This window comes from Oncorhynchus kisutch, linkage group LG3 (genome assembly GCF_002021735.2).
Source record: "Oncorhynchus kisutch isolate 150728-3 linkage group LG3, Okis_V2, whole genome shotgun sequence".
In the NCBI taxonomy this organism is placed as follows: Eukaryota; Metazoa; Chordata; class Actinopteri; order Salmoniformes; family Salmonidae; genus Oncorhynchus; species Oncorhynchus kisutch.
The window spans coordinates 20494526-20515539 of NC_034176.2; the positions used below are offsets into that span (position 1 = coordinate 20494526).

Consider the following 21014-nt stretch of genomic DNA (forward strand, 5'->3'; position numbering starts at 1 on the left):
GGAGGTACTTTCAAGAAAACCGGGAACTCGAGAGAAAAATAACGAGTTCAAATCATGACATCGGTGATCTTCAGGTCGGAAAGTCGGAGGTCTGGAAAGAGGACCGTGTTCCCGAATGGGAATTTGGATGACCGTTCAGTTTTTACATTCGGAGCTAATTTCTGACTTGCTGATTCGTTGAACGCGGCATGTGTATAAGCAAGTCTAGCATGTCGAACATTTCAGAGTGTCCTTAACTTCAACTAGCACGTGAACGCGGCATCAGATCTGAAATTCCGAGTTGGATAACCTTTCAAAATAATGTTTCCCAGTCGGAGCTCGTTTTCTTACGAGTTCCCAGTTGTCTTGAACCCACTGAAGTCGGAGAGTCTGAGTTCCCCGTTTTTTTGAATAGCCGGAAGGCAGCCAAGTTCCAAATCGAATGCTATAAACTTTCAGCCAGTGTAAAACACGCCTACGTGGGGGCCAGGGGCAGATTTATCGAACCCCCTCATTTGCTTCCTTTCCTTTTCTCCTGCCTATCATCAGAGATACTGGATATAATGACAAGATGCTTGTGTCTCCGCCCTAATAATGAGATTCGTTGTCACAGAGCAGGACGGCAGGCTGTCAAGCTCCTGCCTATTCCTCTTTGGATTGGTGGATATATTTCGTTATTTCAATAACGAATTTCGATGAGGGGTGTTGACGTCAACCACACGTATTCAATGGAGTGTGAGAATCACTGTAAATATTATCCTGCCAACCACTATATGAAGAAGTTTAAGGAAAACATCAACTCAAATGGCTCCTTTTGTAATGACCACCCAGAAACAGTTGTGCATCTGTTTTGGCATTGTATGCATGTAAGAAAACTGTGGCAAGACATCAGTAGGTTTATAATTGAACACATTTAGGAAGATTTTACACTATTGTGGAGAGATGTACTGTTTGGATTCTTTACATACAATAGAAATAAGCTAAATCATTTTTATGTAATTAATTTCATTATTCTTTTGGCCAAGTTTCATATACACAAATGTAAATTTACAAACAGAAAACCACATTTTCGTACCCTACAAAAATAAATTGAACTGTATTTTAAGACGGTTAAATGCTCTACTAACAAAAAAGCTGTTAGAATTGTAAGTATATGCATGTCCCTTAAGGTCCTTGTGTAATTGTAATGTAACATTGTACCCCCTAGCTCGATTGTCTATTGTTTGTAATCTATGTATGCTTGTGTTCCCTCATGTGCTTTATGTATTGATTTGATATTAATATAAAAAAAAAGTTTTTAAAAAAAGAAGAAAAAAAGAGAATCACTGTGTTATGGAACGCCGTTTGGGTCTATGCTATCCTCATGGATATGCAGAGATAGGCCTACGCCGTCTCGAACTACGAAGTGTCACGTGCATCACACATATCAGTACATTCGTAATAAACTAAGCATTACGATACTTCTATTAGATCAAGTATCAAAATAGCAATGGGTTTTATCTTGACTAAATTCGACACTCCCATTGCCCCCTATACAAAATTCCTCAGTTGCTTAATACCTGAGACAGATTTTAGGCGGAAGAAACCCGCTCGCTTCGCCTCTTCCTCTCTGCTATCACTATCAGACAGGAATTCTGCTTCTGCAGAAAAGAAGCCTCGAGTTATGATGAATCTGGAGCCGTGTCGGAATAGTTTTTTAATTGCATCCTTCCTTCACCGATGTGGTTATATGCTGTACTAGGAATAGTTTTGAAACGTGCTTTAATTTACCCAGATGTGTTAGATTGGTGATTATTTCAAGTGAGTAATTAAATATACATCGGCCTCGGTTGCTACTGTGAAACAAAAACGTAACATACATTTTCTCATCAACCTTGTTGTGAAAAAGTAGCCTCGCCTGGATTTTTACATGGAATCGTATCATTGTTCCTGTGGGCCCAATTGCGCATAATTTCTTAACAAATTAGAGGATACCACTTCCTGTTATAGTTCACCCAATATGTCTTTCCTCACTTCTAGTCTTTATGGAGTATGAGAAAGGATTAACGGCTATAACAAATTCTACAAAAAAAATAACAATGGAGTGCTAGTTCCTCCCCGACAATGACAGATTGTAAAACAAACCATGCTGTCAAATAAACAATAGAGATTGACATTGCTGGCGACCAATCCGTTCTACAAAAGTAATATGATTGTCTTGTTTTATCCAATCAGGTGATAAGAGGAGGGATTAAGATTCTGAATGCAGCTAGCCAGCTAGGGTGTGTTTCTTGTTCAGGTCTTGATAGCCTGTGAAGCTAAACAGCTAGCTAGTTATCAGATTTTAAAAAATTCAACAATATTTTCGTCGAAATAGCGGCTACATTTATCGTTTTTTTTTTTTTAAAGGTAGCCCTTTGTTTTTGAGGAGTTTCCCACTTTGTCTTTTGCACATATCTTTACACAGAGAAGAGCTCGTGAGCTTCATCATCAGGGTAATGCAATGCTTTTAATTTTCCCTCGACTTTGATGTTGTTAGCTAACGACAGCTAGCAAGCTAACGTTAGCCAGTTTTTTTTAAAATTTGGGCTAGTTAACGTTAGTTGGCTTATTTATCACTTTTAGTGTTAACATAAAATAAACACGATTGTTATTGTAACTGGCAATGATGGCGCTGTATGTCTCAATCAAACCATTGTTTCGTTGTAAGTTAGCTAACCAGTCATTTAGCTGTATTGAAAGCCTGAGTTAGGTGGCTAACGTTAGCTAGCTACAGTAATTGTTGTTTTCACAACAAAAGGTATTGACGATAACGTAATCCCACCATACGAGTCATGTACTCAATTATTTCTGCAGCCTTTCATGGCTTGCTACCTTATGAGTAAATAATTGCAAACTTAACTAACTTAAATAGTAGATTTGTACTGCTGATAAAATGCCTATCATCAACCAACCGGCCTGAAAGTATCAGCTAGCTATGGAGCTAACTACCCACTTAGCCGAGGTAGCTAGCTTGGTACTAACTGCAATATATACACTAACGAACAATGGAGTTTATCAATTGAACAGTATATCACGGTAGATAGCTAACCACCTTTTATAATGAAGATGTGGTGTTATACAGCATCCACCAACACTGGTATGAAATGTTTGTTTTGTGGCTATATGTCTATTCGCAAACAATGGTATGTTATGTTTACTTGCTGCTAGTGATTCAGTCCACTGAGTGCTCAAGTCGCCTCTATTATTAGATATATTATGTAACTACAGTTGTTGCTAATGAAATTATATGATGGTGGGATTTATCTAACAAGTTTTTCAAGACCACCCATTCAATTTAAAATGCACCCATCACACAATTGAATGCACTCGTCATCACATTTTTTTTTATTTAGACATTGATTACTAAATTCCTGTGTTTGATTTTACTTCCTCAGGTGTCTCATCTCTTTTGCACATATCCAGTTCCTCCTCACTCCAGCCCTGTGATTCCTCACGAAACAGAGGGACCACACCAGAGAAAGGGCTAAACTGTGCATCCCTTCCTCCAGGTCCCCTCTGCCTCAGTGTGTGTTTGAGTTCTCTCAAGACTCCTCCTCGCTACAACCAAAATGTCCTCCATCTTGCCTTTCACCCCTCCGGTAGTTAAGAGGCTCCTGGGGTGGAAGAAGTCAGCCAGTGGCGCCGGGGGTGGAGAGCAGAATGGCCAGGAGGAGAAGTGGTGTGAGAAGGCTGTCAAGAGCCTGGTGAAGAAGCTGAAGAAGACTGGACAGCTGGACGAGCTGGAGAAGGCCATCACCACCCAGAACTGCAACACCAAGTGTGTCACCATCCCCAGGTAAGTAACCATAGCCCCATGCCAGGTAACAGAGCTAGGGTTTGCCTATAGTCATTGTATGGTTCTATAGAATTAACAGTTGACCATTCATCAGAAGCCTACAGGTAACTGCCAAATTAAAGGAAATGCCATCATTGTGGCTGCATTTACAAAGTCAGCCCAATTCCATTAACATTATGGCTGTATTTGCAAAGGCAGCCCAAATCTTTTTCACTAATTGGTCTTTTGACCAATAACATCAATCTTTTTCAGGGCTGATCTGATTGTTCAAAAGACCAGTTAGTGAAATAAATATCAGAATTGGACTGCCTGTGTAAACGCAGACAAACTGTCTTAATATGGGGCGTTCGGCCATCACGAGCCGCCAGAACAGCCTCAGTGTGCTTTGCCGTAGGTTCTACAAGTGTCTGGAACTCTATTGGAGGGATACGACACAATTCTTCCATGAGAAATTCCGTAATTTGGTGTTTTATTCGTGGTGGAAAACCCTGTCTCAGGTTGCACTCCTGTTCAATTGGGGTGAGATCTGGTGACTGACACACACTCACCCTTTAAACACTCCTGTGAGACCCCTCTTTGAGTCACAGATGTGTTCTAGCAATGGTAGCCAAAATTATACGCAACAGGGCATTTTTACACATGACCCTTAGCATGATGGGATGTAACTTGCATAATTCATTCAGGGACCACACCTGTGTGGAAGCCCCTGCTTTCAATATACTTTGTATCCCTCGGTTATGCAAATGTTTCCTTTATTTTGGCAGTTTCCTGTATGTTTTCTGGAGATTATAATTTAGTATCGGGTAACCCTCTTGTCGCCTCCTGTTTCCTTAAACAGCATGTAACATACAAGATCCCAATACATAGAAATCTTAGCAACTCCCAAATTCTTTTACATTTTATAGGCTTCTACTTTCTTTCTAACATTGACTCTCAGAAATGGCACAACAGTTTGTTTTGTAAACACTGACTTAGCCTCCCGCTATGTACTTGTATCACATTTGTCTGAGGGTGTAGGGTGAGAACATTCCTTATCAGCCAGTTAACCTTGATGTCCTAGAGTAGAACATGTTCTCTGGGAAATGTTGTGTGCTGTAAAATACCTATTTGTTCAATATTGACTAGCTATGAACAGTTCAGATGTCTAGTATGTTTATTAGACACTGAGTACATTTCTATAGAGCTTTTTGACAGATGGAATAAATATATTGTGTAGGCCTATAATTGATGGTCTTGCAAAGAAATTCAAGTTGAATGTTATTTGCCAATCTACATGTCATGCATATATATATTAGAGTGACGTTTAGAACCTATTCCAGCTTTTAGAACACAGTATATAGGCCTAGCCAATAGTTTAGATTCAGTCCCACTTCAGAGGTAGGCTATATTAGCTCTGAGTTCTAAAGTCAGGATATTGTATGAGCAGCAACTATCACGTCATATTTCCCCATTTCATTTTTATTTGATTTCTAGAGTTGTTTATTTTTATCATTCCTTTCTACGTGTCCATTACAATCACAAAGTTAAATATAGAGGGTAGTTAATTGGAAATGTACTTTTTTCCAAGATTGCTCCCTCCTTTCCTTTTAGTCCCATTTTGTGTCTTCTGTGTTTACTTAAATGTCTCAAGATAAGTCAATTGCTTGCGACCTACACAGCTGTGGTGGAAATGTTTCAGTTGTTCCGAAAATTTGATATGCCACAGTAGAAATGTTTTTTTTGTCTCGCATAATGTTTGTTTGTGTATACTACTGTACCCCCATCTTATGCTGTTGTTTTTCTTTATTCTGTCAAAAGGCTTCTCTTATTTGACGGTTATTTTTTTCAGTTCCAGACTGAAAGAATTAAATACCCGATTGAAAATTACTCTAATAAAAGATGCCTTTTAATGTTTACATTACCCATACTGGTATTTCTGAATGACTCATGCCCCATGTTTATCATTTTGTTTTTGTTTTGTTGTTTGGTTTTTCTGTGCACAGCAATTGCTCTGAAATATGGGGACTGAGTACACCAAATACGATAGAACAGTGGGATACCTCAGGCCTATACAGCTACCCTGACCAAACCAGGTGACTATCCTCAACTGTCCTATGCTACATACTGTTGTACAACCTTGATGTGGGAAGTAATCATTCCAGGGGGGGTGAGGGACATTGAGAGCACAAATTCTATTCATCCCTCTATCATTCTCATCTCATTTCATCATACCCCACCTCCCCTCTCCACACCCCCACCTTTTGTTTTGCTGGCCACATGCATCTCCTTCTCTTACTCCTATCGATTCCTCCCCCTTTTCTTCCTTTCCTCGCACTCACTTTTCACACCTATTTCCTCCATTGCCTGTCCTGTCAGATCCCTGGATGGGCGCCTGCAGGTCTCGCACAGAAAGGGTCTTCCTCATGTCATCTACTGCCGCTTGTGGCGATGGCCCGACCTGCACAGCCACCATGAGCTGCGTGCCATCGAGGCCTGTGAGTACGCCTTCCACCTCAAGAAGGATGAGGTCTGCATCAACCCCTACCACTACCAGAGGGTGGAGACCCCAGGTAGGTTGTCATTTGAACCACTAGTGTGTGTGTTGACTTTTGGGTGCCATCAAAGCCCATGTTGACAGCTAGTTGTGACATTCTTATTTCTGAACATGAAAAAAGATTTGTATGAGAGGCTAAAAGTGGTGTTAGTATAATCTTCAACTATGTTTTGTAAAGATGTCACTTCTTTTGAATTTTGTTTGGCATTGAAGAATATTTTCTCCACCTTTCCTCTAGTTCTGCCACCTGTCCTTGTGCCAAGACACTCGGAAATTCTGACAGAACTGCCCCCATTGGATGACTACACTCATTCCATACCTGAGAACACAAACTTTCCTGCAGGGATCGAGCCTCCAAATAACTACATACCAGGTTTGTGTATCTATCATGAGTTGATATGCAAATGGTATTCATGATAACGAGGTATCCATTTCAGCTCATTAGTATTTTTCCCTCCCCTGTTACTATAGAAACGCCACCACCTGGATACATAAGTGAGGATGGGGAAGCCAGTGATCAACCGATGAATCAAAGTATGGACACAGGTATATTCCACTTACCTCAAATAAGAAGTTCTAACATAATTTGGCAAACATTTTTTTTTTTACATTTGTTGATTAAAATATCTTGGTAGATTCTTTGCACAAATAAATCTGACCATGCAATTTTATAATTTCCTGTTTTCTCCCATGTTAGGTTCTCCTGCTGATTTGTCCCCTGGCACCCTCTCACCTGTCAATCATAGCATGGGTAAGAAGAATTGTCTTTTTAGACCTGCTCGACGTCTGAAGAACCAGTAATTGATCATCTGAACAAATTTGACTAAACTCATTGGCTGCATTTACACAGGCAGCCCAATTCTGATATTTCTTGTTTTGTTACTAATTGGTCTTTTGACCAATGAGACCAGCTCTGAAAAAGACATGATGAAAAAAATGTGATTCGTCGGAAGACCAATTAGTGGGAAAAATATCAGAATTTGGGGTGCCTGTGTACAATTTTTAAATAGCCCAGTACCCACTCTGGAGATCATTGGTCTATGCCTGTCAACCTGTGTAGTTGTCTTTCATCCTGACATCTCACTCCCCCCCCCCCCCCCCCCCCCCCCCCCCAGACCTGCAGCCGGTGACCTACTCTGAGCCTGCGTTCTGGTGCTCTATAGCTTACTATGAGCTGAACCAGCGTGTTGGAGAGACCTTCCACGCCTCGCAGCCCTCTCTGACCGTGGACGGTTTTACAGACCCTTCCAACTCAGAGCGTTTCTGTCTGGGCCTGCTCTCCAACGTCAACAGGAACGCCACTGTTGAGATGACCAGGAGGCATATAGGTACAACAGGGGCTATGTCACAAACGGGACACTATTTCCTTTATAGTGCATGACTTTTGAAGGCTATGGCTAAAATTAATAGGGTGCCAATTCAGATTTGCCCAGGAACAGAGATGTTTTGTAGCAGAAATACTCATGCTAATTGTCTACTATTTCCACAGGACGAGGAGTCAGGCTGTATTATATTGGTGGTGAGGTGTTTGCTGAGTGTCTCAGTGATAGCGCCATCTTTGTTCAAAGTCCAAACTGCAACCAGCGGTATGGGTGGCACCCAGCAACCGTGTGCAAAATTCCTCCAGGTAATTTAGCCAAACACAATTTCTTTAATATTCCATGTGTTCCTATAATCATTACTTAGTATTAAATGTTTTTCACGTGTTTAGATTCCATATTTAGTCAGTCTAACTACTTGTTTCTACAGCCAATATAAAACTGATAGCATGGTGGTTCTGCAGTCCATACAAGATGCCCAGTAGGAATGGGCATGGTTATTCGAATATCCGAACGGACGTTAGTATTCAAATACTTGAGAGTGGTGAGAAGGAGTTCCTTAGTGTCCGGAATTTTTTTAGCCATTTATTGTAGTCATAGCGATATGTAGAGTTGCTATTTTCTAAAGTTTTCTCGTCAATTAACTTGTGACATTCCTGGATTACTCATTATACACCATATAGATCAAATCAAATCCAATTTTATTTGTCACATACACATGGTTAGCAGATGTTATTGCGAGTGTAGCGAAATGCTTGTGCTTCTAGTTCCGACAATGCAGTAATAACCAACAAGTAATCTAGCTAACAATTCCAAAACTACTACCTTATAGACACAAGGGTAAGGGGATAAAAAATATGTACATAAAGATATATGAATGAGTGATGGTACAGAGCGGCATAGGCAAGATACAGTAGATCTTTTAAAATGAGGTGGGACATTCCTTCAAATGACTGGTTTTGAAGTCTGACGGATGAATCTGGGTTTGGCGGATGCCAGGAGAACGCTACCTGTCCCAATGCATACTGCCAACTGTAAAGGTTGGTGGAGGAGGAATAATGCCCTGGGGCTGTTTTTCAATAAAAGTAAAAACTTTTTTTTTTAAGTCACACAATAAAATACCTACAGAGGCTATATACATGCGGTACCGAGTCAAATGTGCGGGCATACAGGTCAATTGAGGTGATTTGTACAGGCTAAGACTTGGGTGAATGGAGTGACCATTTTTGGGCCATGTTGGTCCTGGATGTCAGTTAACTTGGCCCCAGTGATATACTGGGCCATACGCCCTACCCTCTGTAGTTCCTTACGGGCAGATGCCGAGCAATTGCCATACCAGGCGGTGATGAACCGGTCAGGATGGTGCAGCTGTAGAACTTTTTGAGGATCTGGGAACCCAGGTCAAATCTTTTCAGTCTCTTGAGGGTAAAGGACATTGTCGTGCCCTATTCACGACTTTCTTGGTGTGTTTGGACCATGATAGTTTGTTTGTGATGTGTACACCAAGGAACTTGAAATTCTCGACCCGCTCCACTACAGCCCCCTCGATGTGAATGAGGGCATTTTCAGCCCTCTTTTTCCTATAGTCCATGTCCACAATAACTCCTTTGTCTGGCTCACGTTGAGGGAGAGTTTGTTGTCCTGGAACCACACTGTCAGGTCTCTGCCTATAGGGAGGAGGTCAGTCTCATCGTTGTCGATCAGGCCTACCACCGTTGTGTCATCAGCAAACTTAATGATGGTGTTGAAGTCATGCTTGGCCACGCAGTCATGGGGGAACGGGGTACAGGAGGGGGAGTAAGCACCCTCCCCTGAGGGGCCCCCATGTGAGGATCAGTGTGGCAGATGTTGTTGACTACCCTTACCACCTGGGGGGCGTCGGGAACTCCAGGATCCAGTTGCAGATGAAGGTGATTAGTCCCAGCGTCCTTAGCATAGTCATGAGTTTTGTGGGCACTATGGAGTTGAATGCTGAGCTGTAGTCAATGAACAGCGTTCTCACATGGTGTTCCTTTTGTTCAGGTGGGAAAGGGCAGTGTGGAGTGCGATTTGCGATTGCGTCATCTGTGGATCTATTGGGGCTGTATGCCAATTGGACTGGGTCTAGGGTTTCCGGAATGATGGTGTTGATGTGAGCCATGACCAGCCTTTAAAAGCACTTCATGGCTACCGACGTGCTATGGGGTGGTAGTCATTTAGGCAGGTTACCTTCGCTTTCTTGGGCACAGGGACTATGGTGGTCTGCTTGAAACATGTTGGTATTACAGAATCGGTCAGGGAGAGGTTGAAAATGTCAGTGAAGACACTTGCCAGTTGTTCCGTGCATGCTCTGATTTACACGTCCTGGTAATCCATCTGGCCCCGCGGCCTTGTGAATGTTGACCTGTTTAAAGATCTTGCTCACATCAGCTACGGAGTGTGTGATCACAGTCGTCCGGAACAGCTAGTGCTCTCCTGCATGCTTCAGTGTTGCTTGCCTCAAAACAAGCTTAAAAGCCTCCGGTAGGCTTCCGTCACTGGGCAGACCGCGGCCAGGTTTCCCTTTGTAGTCCATAATAGTTTGCAAGCCCTGCCACATCCGATGAGTGTTGAACCCGGGGTACTCTGTAACTGTTTTCATGTCACCATTGTTCTCATGGTGAAGTCCCTGGGCGGCTTCCTTCCCCTCCTGCAACTAAGTTAGGAATGACACCTGTATCTTTCTAGTAACTGGGTGTACAACATCCAAAGTGTAATGACTTCACCATGCTCAATGGGATATTGATTATCAGGTTTTTTTATATTTTTTTTTATTATTTTTTTACACCTCGTCTTTGATTGAATCTGTGTTTGAAATTCACTCCTCGACTAAGGGACCTTACAATTATCTGTGTGTGTGTGGAGTACAGAGACGAGGTAGTCATAAAAAAAACATGTTAAACACTTATTGCACACAGTGAGTCCATGCAACTTATTAAGTGACTTGTTAAGCTAATTCTTACTCCTGAACTTATTCAGGCTTGTCATAACAAAGGGGGTTGAATACTTATTGATTCAAGACGTTTCATATTTTCATTTTTAATTAATTTGTAAGAAAAAGTACCCAATTGTCATACTTGAGTAAAAATATAGATGCCTTTTTAATAGAAAGTTACTCAAGTAAAAGTCACCCAGTAAAAAACTACTTGAGTAAAAGTAAGGATTTGGTTCTAAATATACTTAAGGATCAAAAGTAAAAAATAATTTTAAATTCCTTCTATCAAGCAAAGCAGGCGGCATTTTAAAATGTATGGATAGCCAGGGGCACACTCCAACACTCAGATATCATTTACAAAAAAAAAAACATTTTTTAGTTTATTTAACTAGGCAAGTCAGTTAAGAACAAATTCTTATTTACAATGACGGCCTACACCGGCCAAACCCAGACGACGCTGAGCTAATTTTGCGCCGATTGAGATGCAGTGCCTTAGACCCCGCTGCGCCACTCGGGAACCCATAGAAAAGATGCATTTGTGTTTAGTGAGTCCGCCAGATCAGAGGCAGAAGGGATGACCATGTGTTGGATTGGTAAGTGTGTGAATTGGACCATTTTCCTGTCCTGCTAAGCATTCAAAATACAATGAGTACTTTTGGGTGTCAGGTAAAATGTATGGAGTAAAACGTACATAATTTTCTTTAGAAATGTGAAAAATATAAATAGTAAAGTACAGATACCCCCAAAACTACTTAAGTAGTACTTTAAAATATTTTTACTTCAGTACTTTACACCCCTGCTTATTTGACTGGTGAAATGATTTCTAATGCCTCAACTGACCCACTCCTTCCAATGCCCCTCAGGTTGTAACCTGAAGATCTTCAACAACCAGGAGTTTGCCGCCCTGCTGGCCCAGTCCGTGAACCAGGGCTTTGAGGCTGTGTACCAGCTCACCAGGATGTGCACCATCCGCATGAGTTTTGTCAAAGGCTGGGGGGCTGAATACAGGCAAGCATGATGACCGACTTGTTACTTTTTATTCTTTCAGTTGTACACAATGGCCTAGTTAGTAGAAGATGAATAGTCGGAGGAAGACAGTAATATTAATGTAATCATTGGCATATATTTAAAAAATATATACATTGTAGCCTGCTAATGATCAATTTTTCTGTATTTGTAAAAACTTTGGAATGTTTAAGGAGTTGGGATGGGTATTCAAATGTGATTTGTCCCTCTTAAACAATACTTCTGTTATGGAAGAAGTCAGAGAGGTTCAGGCTATTCTATGTTTTTTGGTGACATTCCTGTGCTTGCATGCTGAGTGATTTCACCAATTTGTCATTGTTGTCTTTTTGTCTACTAGACGGCAGACTGTCACGAGCACTCCCTGCTGGATTGAACTGCATTTGAATGGACCTCTCCAATGGCTGGACAAAGTGTTGACTCAGATGGGTTCCCCTTCTGTACGCTGCTCCAGTATGTCATAATGCTAGAAAACGACCCTAAACGTCACCCACTCAAAGATCATCAAATTCTAACTTGCAAGTCCTATCATGAAAAAAAGCTGCAGAAATAATTTCTGCTATTAACATACTTCATAGTATTTGTGGCCTAGCTCCACGTCCCTGTCTAAACACACACACACAGCAAGACATACTTTTCAGAATAGAATTAGGCACTTTGTTACCCATCTTTGTTAAATTGCTTTCCCCCAAATCCTTAATATTAGATCTATTTGTGGTGCAAATAAAATGTATATTGATTTTTAAAGTCCAGGTATGAGTTATTGGAGGCAGTGGAAATACCAAAAAATATTCTACAAATAGTTTCTCAGTATTGGAGAATGCTTGTATAAGTAACACAAGCGTGAATGCTAAATGAATTTTGGTTCAACTCATCCATCCATCTTTTTGGCCATGAGGTAACTTTTCTCTGGGAAACATGGACCCATCTGTTTTTGTCTGGGGAGTTAGTGTGGTTAAGAAATGAAGATGGCATTTGTCGCTTTCTCCTCGAAGGGAAATGCTCAATTATGTTTTTAAAATGTAATTGTTTAATTTACCTAATTAACTCTTTACCCTTTTGTCAAAATGTATTTTTTTTATTCCAGATGTGTCGTTGTAAGACACCTCTTAATGGACATATAGGAATGTTTAGCAAAAAAAACTAAACAAGCTGCGAAATCAATCCGGCTGTAGTTGACATACATTTTAGCTCTGTCATTATATGGCACCTCCAATGTAATTATAGGTAGCCCGTGTTTTCATTTGGACCACACCGCCTCAGATGCAGGCTAGTGAATTCTAGGCTCTGTTAGGTTTGGATGCACCGGGCAAGGACCAGAGAATATCAGCTGTAAAATCTTTTTTTGATGTCTCACTTTGGTGTCCAGGTCTCTTGAGGTGAATTGTTAAAAAGTTATTTCACTTGGAGAATGGAAGGTATCAATGAATTTCATTCTATATTGTTTTTAGCCTATATCCCCTTTCTTTTGCTACTTTTTTGTATTCTCATGTATTTTTATATATAAATATAATTAAACTTCTGTCGTTCACTTTTTATTAAAGTTAATATTTTCAAGACTGTCTCTTTTTAAGTGACATGGTGAGCATGGATCATTAGTGGGTTTTTTGTGTTTTTTTTTTAAGGTTCAACTTGAATCCAATTTAAGCCCTTGCCTTGGTAAGAAAAACACAGCCCCATGTTATGTAGACAGGTTCTGTCTCTTTAAAAGAATAAACTTGGTGCATCAGAAGTACACAAATCAAAGCATAAATGCCTGTAACATGATATCTGCTTTCCTGTAATGTATGGATGGGTTATGTGACTGAGGAATGTTGTATGAACTTCTTTTGACTCATTCATCTCTTCACTCTTGAAACACATTTGATTTCTGGAAGCTATTTGGTGCTCAGTAAAGGATAAAAAGGTCCACCATAAAACAGTGGTCAACCAAAAAAAGTGATTTATTTTTTAGCTAAATGTTACAGAAACTTGGCAGTGTTCTATGTTCTTACATCACAAAAGGAAGAGCGAAATGAAACTGCACACTGGGACATATTTTCTGTATTAGTGTGCATTGTATTTGTTCTTGTCTATAAAATACAGTATGTACAACAAGACTGAGCTTGCAGTCTGACATTGTCATTTTGTGGCTACTGCAAGATTTCTTTTAACATCTATTTTCTCCCATCTCCTTTATTGATGTTATTCATCTATAACCGTACGGCACTAGTGATTGTACTTTGTAAGTGCAACTAGTGAGTTTGGATTTGGGGAACTGAACCATGTGTTAGGGTCCAGTGTTGAATCCTTGTACCATTGGCCTACAATATATGAATGTGAAGAGAGTACATAACAAATCTGAAGTGGACCAGGCGTACATTATACAGTAGTGTGTATTTAACAGTCAAATATTTGCAAAACAGTCAGTACAGTAGTTCTCTCAGTTTTACCAGTAGAGGGCGTTATTGATAGAGCAGGTTTTTTTCTGACCATATGCTTCTCGGGCGTGTGGCATATTATGCAGACTTCATAAAACACTAATAAAGATTTTTATTCTCATGATGCCCATGTGTTTCTTTCCATCTTTATTAACATGTTTACATTTTCTCATCTACAGAAATGTAACTTCTGGGAATATGCCTTTAACTTTCTAGTAAATCATGTGCAAATGAAGGAGATATTGAGGTGTTATTAACGGAGATAGCCATCCAGTGGTGTGTCTGGCTAGATACATCCATAACCTCTCAGGAATGTTAGCTAGTTCTACTGCAACGTTTTCAAGCCCTACACCATTAAATCAATAGTCACAAAATGCTATCCCTTTGGACATGAGTATGGATTATGATTATACAGTATTGGTATTACATTGGCCATTTACTGTTGGGCACCCACTTTTGTATTCCGTCAAGAAAGTCACGCTTTCGAACTGCCCGTTCAATTTGTTCTTCTCATGATGCCATACATTTAGGCAACGTCATAAGGAAATACTTGAAGCTGCTAACGTCAGCTAACACGTTACAGTTATGGCGTTTACATTATATTCCCTTATTCAAGCGGTGATTTTGTGTGTAAATGCTGTCGCCGTATTGCACGAAGAAAGATTTTTAAGTAAAAGTAAGTGGCCGTCTACACATTTGGTCTAACATTACTTTCAACAATGATTTGCTTGATTGCTTGCTAGCTAGACAGGGAAGCAAGAAAGTAACGATATTTGGTTGATATGAGTCATTTTAGCATAAATTGGCGTTACCGCTAAATTAGCTAGCTAACTACACCAGCATAATGAGTTGGAAAAGCGTACAGGTACGTTGATCTGCCTCATGGCCAGGGTCATTTTTGTTTGCATTCATGTAATTGTTTTGTTCCTTCTAACTTAGTTGGCTGGGGTGTGGACCAAAGTATTGGGGGATTTGGTGATGAACCGGGCATTAAAGTGCAGCTAATGAACCTTGTCCGCTCTGTGAGAACAGTAATGAGAGGTACGACTGAAAAATCAATACCATTTATAAATATCAAACATCGTTCTGCATGCATTTAAAAAAAAATATTTTGTTCTTGTTTTATTCAAACAATTTTATGATGTTGACCTAACTGAACTGAGACTGGTTTGTGGCATTTTTCATCATATTTTCTCTCATCTTGCAGTGCCCTTGATTGCTGTCAATTCGGTCTGCATTGTGTTGTTGCTGCTGTTTGGCTGAAGCGAAGACTGAATCTGGATGTTGAACTAAGAGAAGACATTTTCAGGGCTCAGGGGGATGTCTCCATGATTCCTGAAGGAGAAACCCTACATGTACAACAAAGAAGATTACACACACACGTGTTGTTGTATCACAAAGAATCAGCATTACATTTGATTTCCTTTTTATTTATTCCCACTTTACATGGTCAGACTGAGTAACAGTTCAGATGCAGGAACAGTCAGTGTTTACTCCTTTATGCCATTCAGTTTCTTTCAAAGACACTGAGTCAATGATGTTTACACAAAGCAGTCCAAAGCATGTTGCTGCTGGATGATTTCTACAATGTCAAAGGATAATTTACTTTGAGCATGCGATTAATTTAACTTTCTTTCTCCTAATATGAAACTGTGATTGTGTCACAGTGCTGATTATGGCATGCATGTTGCTGTTAACATATTGTAATCTTATGTTGCAAAAAGTGTATTTTTCTTCACACCTTCCTGGACAAAATGTTAAATGTACGTAATTTGAACAGACATAAACGCCATAAATCGGGATATATATTTGGTGTCTCATGTAGACAACTTAATTATGTATGACTTTTTTTCTCAGTAACTTTCAATCAATTACTTGAAAAAAATAAAGATGTTTTAAATATCAACACATTTTGAGTTTGTTCATATCAATAACTGATATTACCCAACGACATTACATGTTGACGTTGTAATGTTTTGTCCCATAACGCACTCCGTACTTCAACACAACTTTCGTTTTGATCATGGTTGAAAGTGTCAAAAGTGCAGTAAGGAGACCGAAGTGACTTGATTAGGAATATATTAGTTAAATACAAAATTGTGTGCATGTTGGCGATGTTTTTTAATTGACGTGTATGAATGGCATGGCAGTGTACTCTCGGACTAGCTGCAAACTTCAGCACAAGGGCAACTAGCACTCGTTCTCCCGAGGAGGCCTTCCTATAACCGTATAGTACATATTAGTGATCAAGTACAATAGAGTCGGTGGATGCTTCTCATGTAATACTTGAAAATGGAAAATATTATGACCAATGTTTTCATTGCTGGGCTCCCAGCGTGTGCCATATATTTTCTTTACGCCAACATTTATTGCTCTTATAAACGACTGAAAGCTAATGTGGTGTTTGACAGTCGTCAGAGCATTCCAAGTTTTGCCTACCTTTTTCTCAGATATGTATTCAGAGCTCTTATCAAAAGACAGGGGCATTTGTACTTTTGCGATAGAGATGTCGAAGGTGAAGTTGCCTTCACCATCTTTAACTGCAGGTAAACTGATTGCGCTTGACAATGTAGCAGTCCAATTTGTTTTAGTGCTATGGTTTGATTTTATTATAATAATTTCAAACAACACTGCCTTACAAAGATGGTTGTTTATTTGTTCACATTTGGACCAATTATCTCCTATGTGCTGTACTTTTTTCTCTCTAAGGTTCAACAAGGATCTACTGAGGAGGTTCTGTAGTGCAGCTGGATATGGCTGGGACTACCCAGACATTGAGTTCAGGGATATCCCTCTGTGTTACCCAGACACCCTCTGTCTGCGGATGCTTGACATATTAATATCTGCTGAGAAGTTCAGATTGAGCCCTCTGGGTAAGTAACACCTCTTCTGCTGGCTGGGTATTGCATGTCTTTGAAGGCCATCCAAATGTCAACACTCAAGGTACTCCATTTTCTTCCTACATTTCTGTAGAATATATTAATTCAATTCAGCCAGATGTGTAGTTCATATAAAATCCCCCCACTTCAATACATTGTTTCCTTAGGTCTAGTCCGGCTACGTCAGAGTTTGAGAACATGGCAGCCAATAGATGAGCTGAAGAAGGGACCCTTCAAGTTGCAGGCTCGTGTGTTAGAGTACAGGGTTGTTGAAGATGGGGTGGAGGTTGACATTTCTTTAACTGCCATTTCACACACTGACCAGCCAGTATGGGAGAGTGTTTTGACAATGCTCTCCCAGGACAGAGGCCGAACACCAAACACACAACCTAAACCTGAGTGGTATGATGGTGAGTAGACCAATACTTAAGTTAATTAATTCTACATTTTGCCACCAGTCAACAAACCTGAGGAAGTTGAATGAAATTGTTCTATTCAAGTTTGAGTAGCACAGAACCCACATCATAAACCAATATATTTTCTTACACTTTTGACAGGTCACATGGACACATCAGAGCCAGATGACGTGAAGGCGGTAGATATCAATGTTCCCTGGACTACAGGACTGACGTTTGTGTGGGCTTTCTCTGACTACTCTCCACGTTGTCTCCTAACTCTTCCTGCTAAACTCTTGGGCTGCAGATGTACCCCAACTCCTAGTCTATGGATGCTGTCTAAATGCTTGGCTGAAATTGAAAAGCACAAAGGTAAAGTAGCTTTTCTAGTGATTCTACCTCAATACTGAATTATTTATAAGCAAAATGATGGTGGCTCAAATAGTATTTTTTTGTTGTTGCTGTCCATACTTTATTTACCCTCAATCTAGCACCTTGATTGATATTCTCCAAACATCCATTGATTCCACAGGAGTTGATGCCATTAGAGCCCCCATCTCTGTCACCGCCCAGTTCAAGGAACCATTGTTGGTACCAGGAAAAGTGACCATCAAATTTTGTGAGAGTGCGGGAGTGCAGTCCAAATGTGTTAGCTTCCAAATGGAGCAATACGAGAGGAAGATACCTCACATCACGGGACAAATCTGCAGGACTACTGTAGAGGATGTGAATTAAAGATGAAAACGGCGCCAATGGCCACACCAGCACCGTTATTGTTTTTGTTGCAGAGATGAGTAGCATCACGTAGCATGATGTGTTAAATGATGTCAGAGTTGAAAAAACTGTTTGTTGTGTGCAGTAACTTCTTTGTTGTAAAATCGTAAATGGTGTGGCTGCTTCACCAATAAGGATTCCAGCTTTAAGATGATCAGTTATGACATGACATTGTATAAATATCAGGTAGATGAAATAATAAGGGATGATTGTGTAATTATTAGTGGAATGACATCTCATCTTTGCCATTATGTGGCATCCTAGTCAGTGCGGCATAGGCTTCATGGCCCAGCAGGTGATTTACACAAATGTATCTTCAATCCAAAGTACCCCAATACTGCTACCCTCTAGAGTAGATATTTACATCAAACAAGAACTGCAGTCTTAAGGCATTTTCTGTGTCCTCTACAACTCTAATGTTACTATGTCCACAGAAGCACCATAAGCTACAGTACCAGGCGTATGCTGATGCAGACAAGGTCACTACAGGGAATGGAGACTTGAATATTTGATCTGTTTGATATTCTTGTTCCCTGCCTTCATGTATATGAAGGTCTTTTCTCTTGTATTACTCATTGTAAAATGGAGGTGTAGGCAGGAAATATGTAGAGGAACATAAACAGTATTGTTCACTGAAATGCTTTGTAGAGATCCATGAATTAAACTATACCTTAAGTTTAATGTCAGTATTTACATATTTCTGCCAAACATCAAAGAGTGGTGATTAGATTCTGCCTAGGAGTAAAATGTTAAATAAATATTACTAAAATGAATTGTAGTTTCAGTTCATGTGGTGAAAAAATGATCTTTATTGTGAGTGGATTAGGTGAAGTAATATTGTGATATTGTTTGCATGCCCATAGAGATGTATGTAATTCTGCAGTTGTAGAGTTGGAAATTCAATTTTATGTAACCTTAAATCATGTGATCAGAAGCCCGGATCTCTCCGGCCTTACTGTATACGGTGGTTGTGTAATCAAAAGAGCATCCCGTGACTGCCTCTCATTGCACAGAGAGTATATGTGTTTTTTCCAGTGTTTGATGGAAGGAGAGGGGATGAGGTTGTGAAGAAAAGCATCCGTTAGTAAATCTTCATACCACCGAATAACTGAACAGCACCTGACAATATTTAGTCTGACTGCCCACTGATGAAATCCTGCCAATACGTCCCACATGTGACGTGATTTACATTACTGTAACCCCCTAAAATGTTGAAGAAGGAAGACTGCACAACAGAGGACTACACAACTTTTGTTTAAAAAAAAATGTTTTATTAAGTTTGCCTGCAGCTCTTGCACATGCTGGAAACATTGCTCTGTGATTGTTGTTGAATATGACCGAGGATCAGAAAATCAAACATAACTTTATGGTAGTGAACCTAAAGGCATGTTTCGTCTTAGTATGCTGTGTAGCAAAGCTTTGAATGAATCATACTTATATTTTTTTGTTGCAATGATATCACACCTAATTTTCTTGTTCCTCACTCAGTGACCACAAAGCAGCATTTACACCTCTCATCCATCATTGTGCAGAGACAGATGAATGGATTCTTGAACTATTCAAGGACATATGAACATGACTATCCAGTATTTTAAAGGTACAGTGTATTCAGACCCCTTGACTTTTTCCACATTTTGTAACTTTACAGCATTATTCTAAAATGTTTTTTTCCCCTCATCAGAGCAAAAACCATTTTAGAAATGTTTGCAAATGTATACAAAAATTAAACTGAAATATCACATTTACATAAGTATTCAGACCCTTTACTCAGTACTTTGTTGAAGAACCTTTGTCACGGTTAAGGGCAGAGAAAGCTTGTTGGACACCAAGAAAGATTTGTTGTGGACCGTTTAACACAAAATCTGGGGAGGGACCAGCTGAGTATAAGACTGTATTATATGCTTATAAATGGATGAGAGCTTCTTACTGCCTGAGCTACAGTATGTTGTTGATGTAAATTGAGAAGAGCATGGGGCCTAGGATTGAGCCTTGGGGTACTCCCTTGATGGCAGGCAGTGTCTGAGACATGTTCTAAGTTTATACACTGCACTCTTTGAGAGAGGTAGTTAGCAAACCAGGCCAAAGACATCTCAGAGACACCAATACTCCTTAGCCGGCCCACAAGAATGGAATGGTCTACCATATCAAAAGCTTTGGCTAAGTCAATAAAAATAGCAGCACAACAATGCTTAAAATCAAGGGCAATGGTGACATCATTTAGGACCTTTTAGGTTGCAGTGACACGTCCATAACCTGAGCGGAAACCAGATTGCATACCCGAGAGAATACTATAGACATCAAGAAAGCCAGTCAGTTGATTATTGACAAGTTTTTCCAACACTTTTGATAAACAGGGCAAAATAGAAATTGGCCTATAACAGAGGATCAGCTTGTTCTCCCCCTTTATATAAAGGATGCACTGTTGCTGCCTTCCAAGCAATAGGAACCTCCCCAGAGAGGAGAGACGGGTTAAAAAGGTCAGAGATAGGCTTGACGATGATAGGGGCAGCAACCTTAAAGAAGTAAGGGTCTAAAACCATCTGACCAAGATGTTTTTTTTGGTCAAGTTTAAGGATCTCTTTTAGCACCTCGGACTTAGTGACCGAATGCAGGGGGAAACTTTGTAGCGGGGCAAGGGGAAAAGGAGGAGCATCAGGCTAGTCACAATTGAAGGGGTGGGAAATGAGGAAATGTTGGATGGGCGATGAGGCATGGTTGAGTCAAATAGGAATCCTGACTTAATGAGGTGGTGATTAAAGAGCTCAGCCATGTGCTCCTTGTCCGTTACAAGCTGTTACGAACCCCTTTGGAGACACGTAACATATCTCATATTTTGTATTGAAAACCCATTTCAATACGCTGAACTAACACACTGGAACCACAGTAGGTATCGTCGGATAAGGGCAACACATCAGACAATAT

General features: G+C 40.1%; 2 protein-coding genes across 7 annotated transcripts; both read left to right on the forward strand.

Annotated features, from left to right (window-relative positions):
• Positions 1–1583: 1583 nt before the first annotated feature.
• On the forward strand, positions 1584–14169 carry LOC109877018 (mothers against decapentaplegic homolog 2). 4 transcript variants are annotated; one of them, XM_031818658.1, is made up of 11 exons: positions 1584–1779; positions 3396–3796; positions 5779–5868; positions 6152–6345; positions 6568–6702; positions 6801–6875; positions 7027–7080; positions 7445–7657; positions 7819–7956; positions 11465–11609; positions 11965–14168. In XM_031818658.1, the coding sequence occupies exons 2-11, from the start codon at positions 3570–3572 to the stop codon at positions 12086–12088; spliced, it is 1395 nt and encodes a 464-aa protein (XP_031674518.1). In that variant the 5' UTR covers positions 1584–1779; positions 3396–3569; the 3' UTR covers positions 12089–14168. The 4 variants fall into 4 exon arrangements, with proteins under 4 accessions (XP_031674518.1, XP_031674513.1, XP_031674526.1 ...); XM_031818653.1 differs by lacking the exon at positions 1584–1779 and adding an exon at positions 2199–2453 and having other exon boundaries at positions 11965–14169; XM_031818666.1 differs by lacking the exon at positions 1584–1779 and adding an exon at positions 2214–2453 and having other exon boundaries at positions 3510–3796.
• A 388-nt stretch (positions 14170–14557) lies between these two features.
• On the forward strand, positions 14558–18865 carry si:ch211-12e13.1 (uncharacterized). 3 transcript variants are annotated; one of them, XR_004208301.1, is made up of 5 exons: positions 14558–14720; positions 14984–15085; positions 15252–17333; positions 17481–17690; positions 17851–18865. XR_004208301.1 is itself a non-coding variant. In XM_020469353.2 (5 exons), the coding sequence occupies exons 1-5, from the start codon at positions 16337–16339 to the stop codon at positions 18051–18053; spliced, it is 1074 nt and encodes a 357-aa protein (XP_020324942.1). In that variant the 5' UTR covers positions 16005–16336; the 3' UTR covers positions 18054–18865. The 3 variants fall into 3 exon arrangements, 2 of the variants coding, with proteins under 2 accessions (XP_020324942.1, XP_031674532.1); XM_020469353.2 differs by lacking the exons at positions 14558–14720; positions 14984–15085 and having other exon boundaries at positions 16005–16590; positions 16754–16917; positions 17091–17333; XM_031818672.1 differs by lacking the exons at positions 14558–14720; positions 14984–15085 and having other exon boundaries at positions 16028–16917; positions 17091–17333.
• Positions 18866–21014: the final 2149 nt, after the last annotated feature.